Genomic DNA, 23,408 nt, shown 5'->3' with positions numbered 1-23,408 from the left:
TTATATTTTTATTCATGGTGCAGAATGTCTAGAATTGTTACAGAGAAATCTACATTTTTACTCTCCGTCTGACTCCATCTCATCCTGAATGGCAGATCAGGAGATGTAGAGAGGTCAAAGGTCAGACTCAAAGCAGGAGACCCTAGGTCATGTGATCAGAGGTCACACTTACTGATGAGTCTGATCACACGATTTCTTCTTTCTGAGTTTAGAAGTTGTAAAGTTGATCATTTCTCAACTGGATTTAAGAGATATTTTGATTCTAGGAACAATCCGATCTACTTGGATTTGATTAGAGTTGTTAATGTTAAGTTTTTTATCATCTGACTTGCACTTTAATATTTAATGTCAAAGTCTCTCTCTAGAATTTGTTATTATTTGGTAAAATAATAGTTGTTTTCTTTATACAATGATACTAATAACATGAATAATGCATGCAAACACACCGGCCCACAAAAGCTATTTTGTCATTTAAATATGAGTATAAAAATAGTTACAGCTACATTAAAAAAGCTACGGGATTTCATCATAACATCACATTAATGTCAGCATTGACGAACACCATCATACGCTGTTTCTGGGTTTATTTATCATATATTTCTACTGATACCATATAAAGAACTGATATTTTATGATTTCAAATATTTATTTTTCATTAAAATAGTCATATGCATGGCTAAATTCATCAATGCATTGTATAGGATTATTCAAATTTAATTGAATTATTAAATTATTTTATTAAATTCTAATTTAATAATTAATGCATTCATTTAATCGGGCCACATTTATTAATGCATCATAAAAGCTTATTCAAATTAAATGTAATTATTGAATTAATTAATTCATTTTAATTTGATTGTGAATTTAAATTAATAATTTAATTTGAACGCTTAGAAATTTTAAATTAATTTAAATGCACAAATTAATTATTTGTATTATTTAATTTGAATTCATGTTTAGGGTAATCTTATCGATTTAAATTATTAAATTAAATCAAAATACAATTATTCAATTAAATTATTTAATTACTTTCACTGTCTATGTAGTTTTTACTATTTCCTAATAATTATTTCTTTAAAAAGAGTAGGTAGTAATTGGTTTAAAGGCTTGTGGAAAATGGTTTATTGAAAACTCGTTTCATTTGAGTTTTCAGTTCACTTCGATCCGAGGTTTCATGACAGACGTGTTCATATTCATCACTGGATCTGCAGGCAACATGCAAATAAACAGAGAATGATTCAGAAGAACAGGTCGCCTGCAGAGAAAGAGCAGAAAAGAAGACCACAGGGTGATTATTGTCTTGTTTTCCAGTAGAAGTACATATTATTAAATCAAGATACAATTACAGGAAGAGCAGAGTCTTACGAAAGAAGTGAGTTTATACTCAAAGCAATACATATCTTTCAATGGGGTCAGAAAAAGCAACTGATTATTTGTCTGACTGCATTGGTTTAAGCATAAACGTATTTTATTAATGTATTTATTTTTGTAAAAAAAAAAAGAATTAATATTTTAATTATGGAATCTTTCCATCACAGAATTGAAATAAAGAAGGTATTTGTGACTCTTTTGTCTCACAATTCAGTTTTTTTTTTACCATAAAATAAAACATAAAACATTAATTGCATTATTTTGTGTCTTGCAATTCTGTTTAAATCTTGTAATAATAGAATTGTGATATTATTATTTTTTTGCAACAAAATAAAACATAATAAGGTAATTTCATAATTCTGTGTCTTGCAATTATATGCTTAAATCTTGTTATAATAGAATTGTGAGATATTTATAAAAAAACACACAAAAAAATTTGACTTATTTCACAATTCAGACTTTTTTCCTCACAATTCTGTTTAAATCTTGTGATAATAGAATTGTGAGATTTTTTAAAAGATATGTTTTTTGTTTTTTTTTGCAACAAAATAAAACATCAAAGGGTAATTGCATAAATCTGTGTCTTGCAATTCTAAGTTTAAAGTTAAGTTTCGGGGGGGGGGGGGGGGGGGGGGGGTCCGGACCCCCGCATATGAGGGTTGTCCCCCCCTAAAATATAATTGAAATATGTGTATTGTAAATAATTTCATTAAACTGAGCAACAACAAAAGAAGTTTTAAACATCTCGAGTTCCCCCTGCTTTGCCTCACAGTGCTTTGGTCCACTGCCTGCTCCTCTTTTACCTCACCACCACCGACACACACACACACACACACACACACACAGTCCGGTGCGAGAAAACAATTGTTGTGGAACTCCATAAGTCAAGTTTACTTTATTTGTCACCGATGTAGTCTGCGCTGTTAGCGATTATAACAGGCATTTTATACATGCGTTTACCTAGCTTGTTTAATAACGTCTTACACACTCATGGTGTACGCATATACAAGTCTTGTACGTTAGATTAGCGCGGGTGCGCATTTAGATTTTCCCGCGTTCACTATGATTTAGTTGGTTTCAGTGGCGGCTCGTCGGGTGAGGCAGGGGAGGCACAGTTCCCCCAAATTTTGAGGTGAAAATGAGGAAGATTTAATGTTAATAAAATTCATTATTCATTTCAGTTCATGTCTCAGAATGTATATATTTTTGTTTGTAATTTCACAGTTGTAATACCATCACACAAAAGCTCCGCTTTTCTATCGCGAATGTGCCGAATCTGCTGATGTAATTACAACCGCTAAGTGAAAGAGAAGGGGAGGGGGAGGCCAGGGGAACCAATCAGCATCGAGTGTTCACTTTCAGCGCTGAGGAGTGCTGAGAAAAGTAACATCATAGAGGAGGCTAGCCTCCCTTCTGAAATATCAACCAACCATCATAGAGATATAAATTAGATGCTATTAGTTTGAACCTGTTTTTATACAGTCTATGGTTTGAACGTCTCCCGGAGTAGCTGGGCTGATAATTTACCAAGTATTTATAATGAGCAACGATATTGAATATATTTTCTTTATGGTTTCTGACTAAAAGCTGCCAAAAAGCCATTTTAAAGGGTCATGAAACCCCCGATTTCAGCACAGGTTAGTTCTCACCATGGTTTTAAAAAATGCTAAAAAAGTGGGCGTGGTGTGCAGCGGACCGGGGGAGGGGGAAGAAAGAGGGGAGACAGAAAACACACACAGCTTTGCTTTCAGAAAGTTTCATTTCGCTCCCATCGAGCTAAAAGCACAAATAAATGCACAGCCATTTGCACTCTGCATCGAAAACATATTACACATTCAGTCATTTAGCAGATGCTTTTATTCAAAGCGACTCACAAATGAGACATATATATTATTCTGTGGCGTTTATTCTTATTATATTTATTTATTCTCTTTGTCTTATTACAAAGAAAAAACAAACACTCTTCTGCAATCCATGAGTGTTTCTCTGTTAATGTGTGCGATGTCATTTCACAGCCTGATGAGTCTTTCATAGCAAATGAACACATGCTGTTGTGAATAATTAAGCGAAGCGTCTTCTCATAGGATAAACACGCAATCTCATGAATAATTGAATAGACACCGACGCGTCATCAATGTACTATAGTCCATTGCCACGTCAAAAATCGTGACGTCAACACAATGTAGATTATAAATCCGGAAGATGAAAATAGAGCAAAAAAGCTTAAAATTAACCAATTTTCTCCAACAGTTAAAATTAGCGGATGCTAACATTGTCTTCTATGATGTGCAACACAAACACCTCTGCTAAAATCTTAGAATAAGTAGTCTGGGGTTTCATGACCCTTTAAAGTGGTTAAGCAAATAATAATAATAATAATAACAATCGGCAGGGATCCAGACCAATACAATTAGTTTGCCGCCTCTATTTTAAAATTCACGAGCCGCCACTGGTCGGTTTATTTCATTTAATATAGTTAATCTAATATAACATCATACTAAGAGTGCAGTTGTTCTCCTGATATTTGCATAACAAATGTGATTTAGATTTTTATAAAAATTGAATAAACAAGAAGTTAATATTAAGTGCATTTTAGGCACCATATTGACTGTTTTAGCTCTATTTCACCAACGAAAGATGTTGAAAACTAAGCGACAGTAGTAACAGCACTAATTGTGTCTTTGAGAAACACACTGAGGAGGTGTTTCCTAACTGAGTGAATCCACTTTTTGAACAAATCAGTCATTGATGTAATAAATTATTATTATTTTTGTTTGTTTTTTCCCCTGTCTTTCACGTCTATACGGATCTCACTATACAGTTGTGTGAGGGTGTACGTCTAAGAGTGTGTATGCCTTCATTTTGCTAGGCATGGAAAATGTTTTTATATATGCATGTTTTAATTATAACTGTGAAGCAACAAAATTGCTATTAAATGTGCTATATAAATAAATAAAAGTTGAAGTTAAGTTCAAATTCCATTGTATTTTGGTGGCTTGATTGTGTAAACAACTTCAAAAACACTGCAAAAAAAAAAAAAAGTTTTGAAGAATGTTTTCGTCAATTTAGTCAGCTTTTTCATTGAACCAGAAAGAAACTTTGAGAAGAAGGATAATGGAACGGTCTCCATGCAATAGTAAGGCTTTCCTCTCTGTACACATATCCTTAAGTACAATTTTGCCTGTTTTATTGGTGTCCCCTTCAAAACTTGCTCGTGAGAAATGTTATGTTTATTGTCCCCCCCAACATTTAGATGAGATTTTCGCACCTGCTTGTAATAATAGAATTGTGAGAAATTTCTAAAGAAAAAAATTGACTTTATTTCACAATTCTGACTTTTTCCTCACAATTCTATTTAAATCTTGTAATTATAGAATTGTGATATACATTTTGTTAGCAACAAAATAAAACATAAAAAGGTAATTGTATAATTCTGCGTCTTGCAATTCTGTTTAAATCTTGTAATAATAGAATTGCGAGAAATTTCTAAAGAAAAAAATGTCCACCACAAAATATTTGACTATTTCACAATTCTATTCTTAAATCTTGTAATAATAGAATTGTGAGATATTTATAAAGAAATGTTTTTTCTCCCACAACAAAACAATAATTAAAACTTTTCATTTCACAATTCTGACTTTTTCCTCACAATTCTATTTTAATCTTGTAATTATAGAATTGTGATATACATTTTTTAGCAACAAAATAAAACATAAAAAGGTAATTGCATAAATCTGTCTTGCAATTCTAAGTTTAAATCTTGTAATATTAGAATTGTGAGAAATTTCTAAAGAAAAAAAATTCCACCACAAAAAATTGACTTTTTATTTCACAATTCAGACTTTTCCCCTTACAATTCTATCCTTAAATCTTGTAATAATAGAATTTTGAGATATTTATAAAGAAATGTTTTTTCCCACCACAAAACAATAATTACAACTTTTCATTTCACAATTCTGACTTTTTCCTCACAATTCTATTTAAATCTTGTAATTATAGAATTGTGATATACATTTTCTAGCAACAAAATAAAACATAAAAAGGTAATTGCATAATTCTGCGTCTTGCAATTCTGTTTAAATCTTGTAATAATAGAATTGCGAGAAATTTCTAAAGAAAAAAATGTCCACCACAAAATATTTGACTTTCACAATTCTATTCTTAAATCTTGTAATAATAGAATTGTGAGATAGTTATAAAGAAATGTTTTTCCCACCACAAAATAATAATTACAACTTTTCATTTCACAATTCTGACTTTTTCCTCACAATTCTATTTAAATCTTGTAATTATAGAATTGTGATATACATTTTTTTAGCAACAAAATAAAACATAAAAAGGTAATTGCATAAATCTGTGTCTTGCAATTCTAAGTTTAAATCTTGTAATATTAGAATTGTGAGAAATTTCTAAAGAAAAAAAATTCCACCACAAAAAATTGACTTTTTATTTCACAATTCAGACTTTTCCCCTTACAATTCTATCCTTAAATCTTGTAATAATAGAATTTTGAGATATTTATAAAGAAATGTTTTTTCCCACCACAAAACAATAATTACAACTTTTCATTTCACAATTCTGACTTTTTCCTCACAATTCTATTTAAATCTTGTAATTATAGAATTGTGATATACATTTTCTAGCAACAAAATAAAACATAAAAAGGTAATTGCATAATTCTGCGTCTTGCAATTCTGTTTAAATCTTGTAATAATAGAATTGCGAGAAATTTCTAAAGAAAAAAATGTCCACCACAAAATATTTGACTATTTCACAATTCTATTCTTAAATCTTGTAATAATAGAATTGTGAGATATTTATAAAGAAATGTTTTTTCTCCCACAACAAAACAATAATTAAAACTTTTCATTTCACAATTCTGACTTTTTCCTCACAATTCTATTTTAATCTTGTAATTATAGAATTGTGATATACATTTTTTAGCAACAAAATAAAACATAAAAAGGTAATTGCATAAATCTGTCTTGCAATTCTAAGTTTAAATCTTGTAATATTAGAATTGTGAGAAATTTCTAAAGAAAAAAAATTCCACCACAAAAAATTGACTTTTTATTTCACAATTCAGACTTTTCCCCTTACAATTCTATCCTTAAATCTTGTAATAATAGAATTTTGAGATATTTATAAAGAAATGTTTTTTCCCACCACAAAACAATAATTACAACTTTTCATTTCACAATTCTGACTTTTTCCTCACAATTCTATTTAAATCTTGTAATTATAGAATTGTGATATACATTTTCTAGCAACAAAATAAAACATAAAAAGGTAATTGCATAATTCTGCGTCTTGCAATTCTGTTTAAATCTTGTAATAATAGAATTGCGAGAAATTTCTAAAGAAAAAAATGTCCACCACAAAATATTTGACTTTCACAATTCTATTCTTAAATCTTGTAATAATAGAATTGTGAGATAGTTATAAAGAAATGTTTTTCCCACCACAAAATAATAATTACAACTTTTCATTTCACAATTCTGACTTTTTCCTCACAATTCTATTTAAATCTTGTAATTATAGAATTGTGATATACATTTTTTTAGCAACAAAATAAAACATAAAAAGGTAATTGCATAAATCTGTGTCTTGCAATTCTAAGTTTAAATCTTGTAATATTAGAATTGTGAGAAATTTCTAAAGAAAAAAAATTCCACCACAAAAAATTGACTTTTTATTTCACAATTCAGACTTTTCCCCTTACAATTCTATCCTTAAATCTTGTAATAATAGAATTTTGAGATATTTATAAAGAAATGTTTTTTCCCACCACAAAACAATAATTACAACTTTTCATTTCACAATTCTGACTTTTTCCTCACAATTCTATTTAAATCTTGTAATTATAGAATTGTGATATACATTTTCTAGCAACAAAATAAAACATAAAAAGGTAATTGCATAATTCTGCGTCTTGCAATTCTGTTTAAATCTTGTAATAATAGAATTGCGAGAAATTTCTAAAGAAAAAAATGTCCACCACAAAATATTTGACTTTCACAATTCTATTCTTAAATCTTGTAATAATAGAATTGTGAGATAGTTATAAAGAAATGTTTTTCCCACCACAAAATAATAATTACAACTTTTCATTTCACAATTCTGACTTTTTCCTCACAATTCTATTTAAATCTTGTAATTATAGAATTGTGATATACATTTTTTTAGCAACAAAATAAAACATAAAAAGGTAATTGCATAAATCTGTGTCTTGCAATTCTAAGTTTAAATCTTGTAATATTAGAATTGTGAGAAATTTCTAAAGAAAAAAAATTCCACCACAAAAAATTGACTTTTTATTTCACAATTCAGACTTTTCCCCTTACAATTCTATCCTTAAATCTTGTAATAATAGAATTTTGAGATATTTATAAAGAAATGTTTTTTCCCACCACAAAACAATAATTACAACTTTTCATTTCACAATTCTGACTTTTTCCTCACAATTCTATTTAAATCTTGTAATTATAGAATTGTGATATACATTTTTTAGCAACAAAATAAAACATAAAAAGGTAATTGTATAATTCTGCGTCTTGCAATTCTGTTTAAATCTTGTAATAATAGAATTGCGAGAAATTTCTAAAGAAAAAAATGTCCACCACAAAATATTTGACTTTCACAATTCTATTCTTAAATCTTGTAATAATAGAATTGTGAGATATTTATAAAGAAATGTTTTTTCCCACCACAAAATAATAATTACAACTTTTCATTTCACAATTCTGACTTTTTCCTCACAATTCTATTTAAATCTTGTAATTATAGAATTGTGATATACATTTTTTTAGCAACAAAATAAAACATAAAAAGGTAATTGTATAATTCTGCGTCTTGCAATTCTGTTTAAATCTTGTAATAATAGAATTGCGAGAAATTTCTAAAGAAAAAAATGTCCACCACAAAATATTTGACTATTTCACAATTCTATTCTTAAATCTTGTAATAATAGAATTGTGAGATATTTATAAAGAAATGTTTTTCTCCCACAACAAAACAATAATTACAACTTTTCATTTCACAATTCTGACTTTTTCCTCACAATTAAAATATTTCTACTGGAAAACAGGACAAAAACACATAGACCGTTTGCATTTGAAATTAGTGTTTTTTTCAGAATGTAAATGCTATGGTGTGTGTGTTCACCTGTGTGTTCAGCAGGCGGCGCGCTGCTCTTGAAGCATGTGTTGGTGCTGGAGATGTTCTGCTGGCTCATCGCTGACGGCACAAAACATCATTAGATCATCAGCGTATTACAGTAAGTGCTGTACAGTCTCACACATACACACACACACACACACACACACACACACTCATGCTCACCTGTTCTCATTCACATCTGTGGCATCTCCTGCAGAAATAAGAAGCAATATGTTTTAAAACAAGTGTAGCAAGTATAACACGTTTATTATTATTATTAGTCTTTTTATTAGGCGGTGAGCATCTGTGCATGTCCCAATCAGGTCCCATGCAGCCGTGTTTTACAGTTCGGACCCATAAACTAGAAAGAGCAACCACTGATTTGATTCAGGTAGTAAAAGTAAAGTGTGTTTACCGTTCGTGATGTTGAGTTTGTGTGTGGCCTCTGACAGCGTCCTGTTCACATGACACACAGAAGCAAATCTTTTACATCAGCGGTGCTAAAAAATACACACAACTCATGTCTAAAGTGAGCCAGAAACACTGCTGCTCACTTCTTCACTGGTTTTTCAGTGTCGCTGTTGAACATGGCATTGCTGAACGTGATTGGCTGATCCCTGCTGCGCATGAACATGTGATTGGTGGATAAGGAGGCGGGGTTATGTCCTGGGCGAATCGGTTTGGCTGAGGGGAAAACAGAATTAAAATATTTAATAATATCATTATTACATTTAAAATATAAGATTAAATGTTATTAAATATACTTATCGTATTAGTTAGCATATTTAATATTGATTTGAGTTATTTAATACTTAATTTACACTAGTTATGTATAACTAGTTTTATTATGTATATTTAAATAGACACATGCATGTATATATTTCAGAAAAATATGTTATGTTTATATATGAAATATAATATAATATATATATATATATATATATATATATATATATATATATATATATATATATACACATGCAAATATTTTCAAAATATATACTGTATGTGTGTGTGTTTATATATACATAATAAATATACACATTGCACATATAGTATATAAACATTTTTTTTTATTTTGGATGTGATTAATCGTGATTAATCATTCGTTTATAATATTATAAACATGTTATGAAATAATATATATATATATATATATATATACATAATGTATTCAAATTAATCAATGATTTATAAAATTACTCAAAGAAATAATATTATAATGTTTGTTTTATTCTTATAAATTAAGAATAAAACTATTTTTTTATATTATGAATATTAATACATTAATATTAATATACAAAAATATCTTTTAATATAATTATATTTATATATATATATTTATTTGTTATTCAATATATATAAGGCATTAGAATTAATTAACAATAGAATCATATTTAATAATCATGTTAAAATAAAGGTTTCTAGTATTTTAATCAAAGTTTTTTATATTTCTAGTTTAATATTTTATTTCATGGTATGATGAATCATTAATATATCTTAGTAATTTTATATTTCATGACATGCTGAAATTTAACAAATATGTGTATATATTTGAGAAAATCATCTTTAAAGTTGTTCAAATGAATTCTTAGCAATGCATATTACTAATCAAAAATGAAGTTTTGATATATTTACGATAGGAAATTTACGAAATATCTTCATGGAACATGATCTTTATTTAATATCCTAATGATTTTTGACATTAAAGAGAAATGTATAATTGTGACTTATTCAATGTATTGTTGTCTATTTCTACAAATATACGTCTGTGACACTGATGACTGCTTCTGTGCTGCAGAGACACATACTGTAATGTGATAATATAGTTAATAAAATACTGTACAACTGAAAGCTGCTTCATCTGATGCAGAGTAATAATAAAGACGATGCTTGAGATCATTGGTAGAGCCGGACTGACCGATGAGTGCAGCGTGAGGCCGTCGGAAGCCGTTCCTGACCCTCATGGCGTCTTTGATCCGCTCGACCTCCTGCTGGTATCGCCGGCGGTCCTTCATGGCTCCTTCTTTGGCGTCTGTCAGCGCGTCCTCCAGCGATCGAACCCGATCCGCCGTGGAGCGAAGACGCTTCTCCAGCTTCGGAAGCTCACAGCGCAGATCTGCATTATCACGAACCAGCTGAGAGACGAACAAAATCAACACCAAACCCTGCTCAGTCAGGAGATATCATGAACACATGTGACCCTGGAGCACTAAACCAGTCAGAAGGGTCCGTTTTTTGAGATCTGAAAGCTGAATAAATGATCTCTCCATTGATGTGTGGTTCGTTATGCTCGGACAATATTTGTCTGAGATACAACGATTTGAAAATCTGGAATCTGAGGGAGCATAAAAATCTAAATATTGAGGAAATCATCTTTAAAGTTGTTCTAATTAATTCTTAGCAATGCATATTACTAATCAAACATGAAGTTTTGTTATATTTGAGGTAGGAAATATACTAAATATCTTCATGGAACATGATCTTTACTTAATATCCTCATGATTTTTGACGTCAAAGAAAACTGTATAATTGTGAATCATACAATGTATTGTTGTCTTTTTCTACAAATATACCCCAGAGACTCAAGACTGCTTTTGTGCTCACATATCACATTCAGTCAAACCGAATTCAGACACCTCCAACATTTCTCAAAGTTTATTGGCTATCGTTTAGAAATTGGTAATAAAATACGACAAGAACTCAACAAGTTAAGCTGTGACAAAACAAATTCATCTTGATAACGTCAGGTGACTGATAGAAAGGTTTGTGATGGATTTGTTTAAATTGTTTCAAAAGCAAATATTTGCCTTGAGATGAGTTTGTGATATTTTGAATGCAAAGCTTCGTTTTGTAAGAGATGCGAGGCATTTTGTATTTTGTGCGTGCAATTATTTGATTTGTGTGTAAAGTAAAAAAAAACAGGCATGGTTTTGAAAATGTGTAAGAAGGTGAAAAAATCTGTGCACAATTAGATAACAGCAATTCAGCTCGACCAATCATCAAGCAATGCTTAACTTTGTTCAGTCTGTGGTGGAAAAAGTCACATTAGCAATTAAAGAAAACTAAAACACATGGTCAATTCAAAGTGTCTGATTCATTTCTGTTCCCAAATGTAGTTTTGTTTCTAAAATGTCACAGTTTACTTTATTTGGCGATCCTCACTGTACTGTAGTGACCTGCACAAACTAATACAAATGATATCTGCTGTCTGAACCATTTTTGGTTTTGACTATGTCTCTCCTACATCCTTAAATGAGGCTGTTGTAATAGAGTTAACATTGCATTATTAGTGGAAGACTGAGAGATTGTTGTGTGCATATTCCACGGGGTTTGAGGATCTGATTGTTGACCTGTTTGTGGACTTTTGTCAGCTGTTCCAGGTTGTTCTCGAGAAAGGAGATCTTCTGTTTCTGTGTGGAGCAGCCTCCGCTGTCATCCAGCTCCAGCTCAGAGCTCTGAAACAGATCATAAAATACACTTTAATAACTCATCTGATCCCTTTTATCCTCTTTAACACTTGATGAACGAATGATGAACCAAAACTACCAACATATATAATATAATCAGATTCTTCATATTTATATTTTAATTAAATTGTATTTTATTATATTTTTATCATGTAGCTTTTAAAAATGTAAATGTTGCTTTTGCATATTTTTTTTATTTATATTATATTACCTATATTATTGCCTATGTATACTATTATGTCTATTATTAAGCAATTTTAATTTATACATTTTTATAACATAATTAAATGTATTTATTTCTATATATATTTAAGTAATTAATTAAAATATTTATTAAATTATAACATAATAAATAAAATTAATAAATAACAACTATAATATAATTTTATAGTCATAATATATTTATAAAGTTATATTAAAAATATATTTACTGTACATAAAAAAATTGCTGTAGTTTTTATAAATGTAATTAATTTATATAATTACATAACATACTTATAGTACAATATTTGTTTATAATAGTATACATATGCTATTAAATATATTTAATGTACTAATTATCATATGTAATAATACTATATATTTAAGGAAACAAAAATATTTTATTAAATTATAATAATTATAATAATTTATGTAAGATAAAATGTAATATATTTCATATTATTGAATGCATGCAATGGATTATAAGTAGTAATGCAATAATATTTAACAAAATACTATATGTAGGATTTTTCCCTGTTGAACAGGACTTTTGTGTGTGTGTGTGTGTGTGTGTGTTTTAATGCATGAACTTGGTGCATAATTTAGTTTTCATGTCATGTTACATCAGATCAGTTGCTCTGTGTGTCTCAGGCTCTTTACTCTCAGTGTTTGTGGATGGACTGAACGCACCCGCTTCACTCGAGTCGTCAGGTCTTGAACGAACAGCTTCCTCAGATTGTGGAGCGTCTGCAGTTCACGAGCCTTTCACACACACACACACACACACACACACACACACACACACACACAGTGTCAGAAATCTCGTTATTACACATCACTATAAAGGTAAATCAGTAGCAAAACTCGATAGGTTGAAGATCTGATTGTGAGAACTTGTCATATTAATATTTGTATTTGTAAGTTAAAATTTACACTCACAGCTCTGATGTGAAAAGCTGAATCTTTCAATTTGCACACACAGACAATGATCAAAACACCCGTGTTTTGAATTGGAAGTTGTAGATTAATAGTCACAAATGTGTAGAATGACATTCACACAAAGAAAATGACATACACACGTTTACGACATATTTACTTTTGCACTTTACTTCAGTTTCGCTGCACAACGTCAAGTCGGCACTTACAACCTCTCAGATCTGGAAGTACAAGTTCAAATCCTAGCGCTCTGACTTTTGCTACTCTTTTTGCGGTATTCTGTTGCAAAACTCACTTGTGCACTTGTATATGCAGATGTGAGAGAGCAGAGCTGTGGGCGGGGCTTTGGTGCGAATGAGAACATTTTATTGGTCGATGCCCGACCAATGAACAACGCCAATTGTTTTCACTGAATATCCTTAGCTTTGACTGGATTTTAAGACACTGCATTCATTTTGCCATTCAGGTATTATCTAGTAGACAAATAATGCAACATATTTTATATGTATATCCCACTGCATATCACTCTACCAGAGTTGCAATATAATGCTGTTTTTATTATTTTTATGTTTTGTAAAAATAATTTTAACTTCTTCATTGTGTTAAATTCCTAATTTGCTTGTCAGTAATGAACCTTTTTAAATGCAACATTATTATTATTATTATTATTTTTTTTTATAAAAAACGAGTGTTTAATAATGTCTAAATGTACATTAAACAGCAAAACCTAAAAAATAAGCACTTATGACCAGAAATACTGTTTTGAGCAACTAGTAGAGCTAAATACATGTATTTATTAAACATCAACAAGACCATCTAGTGTTTAAGCAATGGAATTGCATATGAATATTATCTTTCTGGCCACCAAATGCCTCTAATTTAAAGCGTGCCTCTACTACAGTTATTGTAGTATAAATAATAACCATATTAGAAAATGTTATATTTCAAATGGTCATTCATGGATCATAATTATTGCGCATATTATTTAGTACCATGATCTCTTGAAATTAACTAAACAGGACTGAGTTAACATGTAGTACAGTTATTTTATTGGTTAAAAGTTACACTTAATTGTTTAGTCACATTTAATTGCCAATGAGGAGTATGAGAACATAATGCTGTTCCATTTTCCAGTATAAAATGCTATTGTAACGCAAAGTCATTACACTTTAAGTGTTTCAAATTACTAGAAATCGCTGCATATACAATGAAACTGTTTTCTGTCCCAATTAATACATTTCAAGCATATTGATAAAATGTTTAGTTAAGTACTATTGATAGCTCTATGAACCACGTGACCGCGTGGCGGTGAGATCAAAGCATGCTCTGGTACAGCGAGTTTACTCTTTAATATGCAGTGGGATATACATATAAAATATGTTGCATTATTTGTCTACTAGATAATACCTGAATGGCAAAATGAATGCAGTGTCTTAAAATCCAGTCAAAGCTAAGGATAGCCAGTGAAAACAATTGGCGTTGTTCATTGGTCGGGCATCGACCAATAAAATGTCTTCATTCGCACCAAAGCCCCGCCCCCAGCTCTGCTCTCTCACATCTGCATATACAAGTGCACAAGTGAGTTTTGCAACAGAATACCGCAAAAAGAGTAGCAAAAGTCAGAGCGCTAGGATTTGAACTTGTACTTCCAGATCTGAGAGGTTGTAAGTGCCGACTTGACGTTGTGCAGCGAAACTGAAGTAAAGTGCAAAAGTAAATATGTCGTAAACGTGTGTATGTCATTTTCTTTGTGTGAATGTCATTCTACACATTTGTGACTATTAATCTACAACTTCCAATTCAAAACACGGGTGTTTTGATCATTGTCTGTGTGTGCAAATTGAAAGATTCAGCTTTTCACATCAGAGCCATGAGTGTAAATTTTAACTTACAAATACAAATATTAATATCACAAGTTCTCACATTCAGATCTTCAACCTCTCGAGTTTAGCTACTGATTAACCTCCATACATCCATGGGCGGATCTACAGGGGGGCAAGGGGGGGCAGGTGCCCCCCCCCACTCTAGAGCCTTGCCCCCCCAGCTGCCCCCCTAACTTTAATGATCCAAAAACTGTACTTATAAAAACAACCCACCACTATGTCCAATACATTTACCAAAAGTGAACAATTTAATTTTTAATTTTAAATGTAGTATTCGCCCTTCCCCCCTGCCCCTCAAATACTTAGTTACGTCCCTGATTCAAACGTGCAGAGCGGCGTTCGCTCAGTCTGGCTCATACACACAGCGAGTCTGCGAGTTTCCCCAGGTGTAGTTTAAACACACGTTTAACTTAAAGTTACATTTGTAATGAATGTATTGTATGCTAAAGACGATTCAGCATCAGCAAAAACAGCGAGTCTATTACGTTCATAATCAGCGGTCAAATCGCTCCCTCCTGATTTGTAAGAGCACTCTTCTCTTTGATTAGCCTGATTTTGATTTTAGTAAAGACAAGAACAGCTTAATAAAAAATATAAAATATTGAGGGGCAGCGCTAGGGCTGGGCTAATGGGGCTTAAGCCCCGAAAGTTTTTAGTAAAGCCCCGAATATTTTGTTAACTTGTCTTTCTCACAGAGCAAAACAATTCATCAGAAAAACAAATGTGAATAAGATTACAGCGGCCGCGATTAACTAATCATGAACAGTGCATATTACATTTTTATTTATATTTTTCCCTTTGCATTAAAGGTACTTTTGACGTGCTTTTGCAACGTTGAGCATTGTAGCCAATCACAGACATGTCTGTTGATCACATCGGCCAATCAGAGGCGTTTAAATGAGTCGCTGTGCTGAAGATGTGTTTTGCGCGAGCTCACCGAGTTCACGTTCGCAAACCTGTCATTATTATTGGCAATAAACTTAAGATGCAGATAAGAGATTCACTTGATATTATTATTGATGCTGCTCTGATGGACTACATTACGCAACGCTCTGTTTGTTGTTAGGAAGACTAAAAGTTCAGCGGTCTAGCTCATCAATGTCAAAATTATTAAATAAGTTAACAAATGCCTGGTAAAATGTAAGTAGATAATTTAATATTTGACTGTTTTACAATAGAAAAGTTCAACTTTTTTTTATCTATTTATTACATTTTGCCTTTTTGAATTGAAAATATGCTATAACTTCCTTGATTCATTTATGTAAATTAAAAATATGATATTAGTTGCAAATAGTTACAATTATTTCACTAATACAACAAGCCTTTCTTTTTCTTTATTCCCTTAAATCGCTTTAATAATTAATTAATTACTTTAAATAAAAATACCCAATTTTAGTTTGGGCTGTTACGTTACAACACACAATACAGTGCCAGTTAGGAGATCGATCATTTGATTAGCTAAGCCTAAGCAGTCCTATTAAATCCAATTCCTCTCAGATATCACAGCAATGAAACCAGGTTACAACTGGGGAAATAACAAATACAATAGAATTAAGTAGTCTAAACATAAATGGTGTGTGTGTTGTGAATTAAAAAACGTTGTAGTGTGTAAGGGCATGATTAAACAATAACTACTGTAGTTTAAAAGTGTTTTTGTGTATTTTTTTAAAGCAATTCATATATAGGGATTCCATGTACCCCTGCCACCCTGCCAAGACCTCTTGCCACCCCTTTGCCCCCCCATGCAAAATTTTCTAGATCAGCCACTGCATACATCACATTCAGTCTGAGGCGCTGTATACTCACGACGGTCTCCTCCAGACCCTTCATGTCCTTCCTGGTCTGCTCCTGACGTTCATGCAGATATCTGCAGAAACAGTCAAACGGGTTTGAACAGATGTTTAATGGTTTTTAAAAATGTCTCTTCTGCTCACCAGGCATGCATTTATTCATGAAATCATGAAAATATGATGATTTACTGCTCAAAAATATATAGTTCAGAAGAACAGCATTTATCTGAAATATGGATCTTTTGTAACATCATAAATGCTTTTATCATCGCTTTTGAACAATTTAAAGCATCCTTGCTAAATACAAGTATTTCTATAACCCCCCCCCCCCCATTTTTTTTCTATTTTATCAAAGAATCATGATTTAAACAGTGATAATAATAATCAGAAATGTTTCTCGAGCAGTAAATCATCATATTATTCTGATTTCTGAAGATCATGTGACACTGAAGACTGGAGGAATGATGCTGAAAATACAGCGGAGCATCACAGAAATAAATTACACTTTAACAGAGGTTCACACAGAAAACAGATGTTTTAAATTGCAATAATATTTCACATTTTTACTGTATTTTTGATTAAATAAACGCAGGCTTGGTGAGCAGAAGAGACTTCTTTGAAACCATTCCTGTTTAAAATGAGTCTGTTCTCACCGGAGCTCCTCCAGCTGTCGGCTCTTCTCCTGCTCTCGCTTCTTCAGGACACTGAACTCCACGCTCATCTGCTCCAGCTGCAGACACAGCCTCTGGTTATCACTGCACACACACACACACAGCGGTTACACACACACACACACACACACACAGAGTGAATCAGAGAGCGTCTGTGAGGGTTTCTGACTCTTTGAGCTCGTCGATGATCTTCTGTTTGTGGTTGATGTCGTCACGCAGTCGGCCGATCTGCTTGTGCTGCGGCTCACGCTGAGCGTCTGCTTTCTGAAACACACACACACACACACACACTTAACACTACACAAATACAGCCACCTGCAAACTTCACAATCATTTCCAGCAAGATACCAAAAGGTTGATACTTGCCTTTCTGCTTCCAGACTCGTCGGGGTCCTGCGGATTATCCTGAGCACTTTCTGTGAACATGGACACAATAACTTTACAATCTGAAATTAAAACATGCTTTTACAGGATCTACAGATGCTCAGATCTGATTTCTTTAATAGCTGAGTGATGATAAAGCACTAAAGATTTGCGTGATTGACGAAGCTAGGCTTATTACAGTTAACTAAAACGAAACAATGACTAAAAAAAGTTACTTAAAAAAACAGGAAACTAGAAAAATAAATAAAAATATTTTATTTCGGCTAGTGTCTAAGGAAACATTTTTTATTTATTTAACTTGATAAATTAAAAATAAATCTAAAACTGACATAAAAATGATACAATTTTCTAAAATGACTAAAACATTAACTAAAGTTAACATGAAAGCAGAATATGTATATATGAAAAAAGTTTTCAGTTTATTTTATTTTGATCAAATAATTTCTTTATCAAATAAAAAATATATTTTTAAAACAAATACACACATAGAAAAATAAGCTTTTAAAATATTCAAAACTAATTCAAACAATTAAAAATAAGTACTTCAACAAAGTTTATACCATTTTCTGTTTACTGTATGTTGATACAAAACAACTAATTAAACGTTTAAATATATATTTATCAAATAAAATGTTAAAGTATCTATTTATATATTTTATACAGTGAATACACATTTAAAAATAAACATGTGCTCTGTATCTACCATTGTTGGTAAAATATTAATTTTAAAATATACAGAATGTAATTAACCAAATATAAAGGAGATCTCAAAACAATTTAATTTGGCTTTGCATTAGTAACAACAAATAATATTTTGAGGAAAAACTATGATTTCACTGTAAATATAGTGATAATCTATAAAACAGACACAGATTATCTTAATTTATGAAATGGTATTGAGAACCATTTATCTGCCAGCTAGAGATTAATAAAATAAACACCCACGGTGTGTTTTATGGGGTATATGTGATCAGTATAAGTGTGTGTGTGTGTGTGTGTGTGTGTGTGTGTGTGTGTGTGTGTGTGTGTGTACCTGCGGTCTGTAGTTTGGCGAGTTCTTCACTCAGACAGTCGTAGTTTTCCTCCAGTTGTCGTTTCTTGAGCTCCACATTCTGCATGTATTCAGTCAGAGAGCGGATCTTCGCTTCATGCTGGAAAGAGTTTATCATCAGTGTGTGTGTGTGTGTGTGTGTGTGTGTGTGTGTGCTCTTGTTTTTGTGTCATATCAGGACACAACTCTGTATAATGTCATGGGTATGACACAGGTATTACAAGGAGAGGGTGACTTATGAGGACATAACCCATGTCCCCATTTTTCAAAACGCTTATAAATCATACAGGATGAGTTTTTTTGAGAAAGTAAAAATGCACAAAGTTTCCTGTGAGGGTTAGGGTTAGGTGTAGGGCCATAGAATATACAGTTTGTACAGTATAAAAACCATTACATGTGTGTGTGTGTGTGTGTGTGTGCGTGTGCGTGTGTGTATGTGTGTGTGAGTGTGTGTGTGTGTGTGTGTGTGTGTGTGTGTGTGTGTGTGTGAGTGTGTGTGTGTGTGTGTGTGTGTGTGTGTGTGTGTGAGTGTGTGTGTGTGTGTGTGTGTGTGTGAGTGTGTGTGTGTGTGAGTGTGTGTGTGTGTGTGTGTGTGCGTGTGTGTATGTGTGTGTGAGTGTGTGTGTGTGTGTGTGAGTGTGTGTGTGTGTGTGTGTGTGTGTGTGAGTGTGTGTGTGTGTGAGTGTGTGTGTGTGTGTGTGTGTGTGCGTGTGTGTATGTGTGTGTGAGTGTGTGTGTGTGTGTGTGAGTGTGTGTGTGTGTGAGTGTGTGTGTGTGTGTGTGTGTGTGTGTGTGTGTGTGTGTGTGTGTGTATGTGTGTGTGTGTGTGTGTGTGTGTGTCACCTGTGATATGAGCAGCTGACAGGATGACAGTTCTCTGCCGGTCTCCTCCATCTTTCGGTGACAGTCGTTCTGTAAAGCCTCCAGTTGTCCGCAGCGTTTCACCACTGACTTCAGCTCAGACTTGACTTTGCTCAAATACACACACACCACGGCGTACTCCTCCTCCAGCACACCGGACAGGTCACACGGCTGACGGACACACACACACACACACACACACTTATTACAGAACTGCTTCACAGAGATGAAAACTTTCATTATTCCCTGATAGTCAGCTCTCAGATCTCTTTCAGAAATGCTGCATGATGTGATCACAAACAAAAACATCTGATCACTGATTATTAATAATCATTTTTGACTGCAGAAATCATATGGAAATCCGTTATGATGCTTTAATGATATTTTGTATCTATCTTTACAGATACAGTCACTGTAAAAAGGAAAAGAGCTGATTTTCTCTTTGTTCTGCTCAGAAAGTCATTAAAGGCAATATGTAGTTATTATAGTTAACTACAACTAAACCTAACTTGATTTAGTTAACTAAAACTAATAAATAAAATATAACACATAGACCTAATAAAGCTATATAGTACATATTCAACTAACAAAAAACTAAATGCACAAAGAAATACTAAAACTTGGAATTACAGTAAAGTGAAAACAGAAAATATAAATATAAAAATAAAATCAAATTTAATTAAGTAAATAACTTAAATAGATAAATTAACTAATTAAATTAAAATGAGCAAAAGCTAAAATGGTTAATACATTTTAATTGACTTTATATAATAAATTAAAACAAATAAATAAAGATGAATAAAAATGTATAGACATAGTAAAAACAACCCCTAATAAAAAAATTAAAACAAAAACACCAAAATTACTAAAAATCTAACTAGAATTTAAGTGAAAAGAGAAAATCAAAAAATAAAATATAATTAAAATAAAAAAACTATAATAGCATATCAATTTTGATTTAGTTTTATATGATGTAATAAGCTTAAATGAATAAATAAAAATGAAAAAAAAACACATATAAATAAAAAAGTGAAAATATTAAAAATAACTATAATAGTATATTTATAATAAATAATGACAGGATATTTATTTTGGGATGAATATTGATTCCCGATTATTAATTTCACTCTGCACTGTTCTGCATCTTATATTTATTATAATTTAATATTGTTTATTTTATTTCTATTACTATCTTCGGCTTGCTATTGCTTTTATTTTATTAGTCAATACATGTGTTTACTTCATTTCCAGTAATATCAGTTTTCTTTAGGCCTGTTTTTAGCCCAGTGTTGGCAATACATATGTGCATAATTGCAATGAATAAAAAAGAGAGAGAAAAAGCAATCAGATAAATGAAAGAACACAAACTCTTCTAATGCTCCAGTGATTTAGATCATGTTCACACACGCGCTCACACACTCGTTCAAACACGCGTTCACACACTCGCTCACACACGTGTTCACACTCGTTCAAACACGCGTTCACACACTCGCTCACACACTAGCTCACACACGCGTTCACACTCTCGCTCACACACTCGCTCACACACTTGTTCACACACGCGTTCACACACTCGCTCACACACGCGTTCACACACTCGCTCACACACTCGCTCACACTCTTGCTCACACACTCGCTCACACACTCGTTCACACTCTCGCTCACACACTCGCTCACACACTCGTTCACACACTCGTTCACACACTCGTTCACACACGCGTTCACACACTCGCTCACACACTCGTTCACACACTCGCTCACACACGCGTTCACACACTCGCTCACACACTCGTTCACACACGCGTTCACACAGTCGTTCACACACTCGCTCACACTCTCGCTCACACACTCGCTCACACACGCGTTCACACACTCGTTCACACACTCGTTCACACACTCGTTCACACACTCGTTCACACACGCGTTCACACACGCGTTCACACACGCGTTCACACACTCGTTCACACACTCGCTCACACTCTCGCTCACACACTCGCTCACACACTCGCTCACACACGCGTTCACACACTCGCTCACACACTCGCTCACACACGCGTTCACACACTCGCTCACACACTCGCTCACACACTCGTTCACACACGCGTTCACACACTCGCTCACACACTCGCTCACACATTCGCTCACACACTCGCTCACACACTCGCTCACACACGCGTTCACACACGCGCTCACACACTCGCTCACACACTCGTTCACACACGCGCTCACACACTGGCTCACACACTCGCTCACACACTCGTTCACACACTCGTTCACACACTCGCTCACACACTCGCTCACACACTCGTTCACACACTCGTTCACACATGCGTTCACACACTCGCTCACACACTTGCTCACACACTCGTTCACACACTCGCTCACACACGCGTTCACACTCGTTCACACACTCACTCACACACGCGCTCACACACTGGCTCACACACTCGCTCACACACTCGTTCACACACTCGCTCACACACTCGTTCACACACTTGCTCACACACTCGTTCACACACTCGCTCACACACGCGTTCACACTCGTTCACACACTCGCTCACACACGCGCTCACACACTGGCTCACACACTCGCTCACACACTCGCTCACACACTCGCTCACACACTCGCTCACACACGCGCTCACACACTCGCTCACACACTCGTTCACACACGCGCTCACACACTCGTTCACACACTCGCTCACACACGCGTTCACACTCGTTCAAACGCGCGTTCACACACTCACTCACACACTCGTTCACACACTCGCTCACACACGCGCTCACACACTGGCTCACACACTCGCTCACACACTCGTTCACACACTCGCTCACACACTCGCTCACACACTCGCTCACACACTCGCTCACACACTCGTTCACACACTCGCTCACACACTCGCTCACACACTGGCTCACACACTCGCTCACACACTCGTTCACACACTGGCTCACACACTGGCTCACACACTCGCTCACACACTCGTTCACACACTCGCTCACACACTCGCTCACACACTCGTTCACACACTCGCTCACACACGCGCTCACACACTGGCTCACACACTCGTTCACACACTCGCTCACACACTCGCTCACACACTCGTTCACACACTCGCTCACACACTCGCTCACACACGCGTTCACACACGCGCTCACACACTCGTTCACACACTCGCTCACACACGCGTTCACACTCGTTCAAACACGCGTTCACACACTCACTCACACACTCGTTCACACACTCGCTCACACACGCGTTCACACACTCGCTCACACACTCGCTCACACACTCGCTCACACACTCGCTCACACACTCGTTCACACACGCGTTCACACACTCGCTCACACACGCGTTCACACACGCGTTCACACACGCGCTCACACACTCGCTCACACACTCGCTCACACATGCGTTCACACACTCGCTCACACACTTGCTCACACACGCGTTCACACGCGCTCACACACTCGTTCACACACTCGCTCACACACGCGTTCACACTCGTTCAAACACGCGTTCACACACTCACTCACACACTCGTTCACACACTCGTTCACACACTCGCTCACACACGCGTTCACACACTCGCTCAGACACTCGCTCACACACTCGTTCACACACTCATTCA

General features: G+C 34.0%; 1 protein-coding gene across 2 annotated transcripts in view; it reads right to left on the bottom strand.

Annotated features, from left to right (window-relative positions):
- Positions 1-949: 949 nt before the first annotated feature.
- Positions 950-23,408, bottom strand: part of kif5ab (kinesin family member 5A, b) — a 43,650-nt gene continuing 21,191 nt past the window's right edge. The window contains exons 16-29 of one of the 2 annotated variants that reach the window (XM_059570347.1): positions 19,759-19,947; positions 18,898-19,015; positions 17,843-17,896; positions 17,650-17,740; positions 17,463-17,564; positions 16,826-16,886; positions 12,891-12,962; positions 11,883-11,987; positions 10,451-10,667; positions 9,084-9,213; positions 8,945-8,985; positions 8,713-8,740; positions 8,536-8,607; positions 950-1,255 (exon numbers count right to left, since the gene is read on the bottom strand). In XM_059570347.1, the coding sequence (XP_059426330.1) occupies positions 8,544-8,607; positions 8,713-8,740; positions 8,945-8,985; positions 9,084-9,213; positions 10,451-10,667; positions 11,883-11,987; positions 12,891-12,962; positions 16,826-16,886; positions 17,463-17,564; positions 17,650-17,740; positions 17,843-17,896; positions 18,898-19,015; positions 19,759-19,947 (1,272 nt within the window). In that variant the 3' untranslated portion in view covers positions 950-1,255; positions 8,536-8,543. The remainder of the gene's footprint in view (positions 1,256-8,535; positions 8,608-8,712; positions 8,741-8,944; positions 8,986-9,083; positions 9,214-10,450; positions 10,668-11,882; positions 11,988-12,890; positions 12,963-16,825; positions 16,887-17,462; positions 17,565-17,649; positions 17,741-17,842; positions 17,897-18,897; positions 19,016-19,758; positions 19,948-23,408) is intronic. The other variant, XM_059570348.1, reaches the window with a different exon arrangement.

Source organism: Carassius carassius, chromosome 17, assembly GCF_963082965.1.
Source record: "Carassius carassius chromosome 17, fCarCar2.1, whole genome shotgun sequence".
NCBI lineage: Eukaryota > Metazoa > Chordata > Actinopteri > Cypriniformes > Cyprinidae > Carassius > Carassius carassius.
Note: the sequence above shows the minus strand (reverse complement) of the source record. Positions and strands in the feature narration are given on the sequence as shown.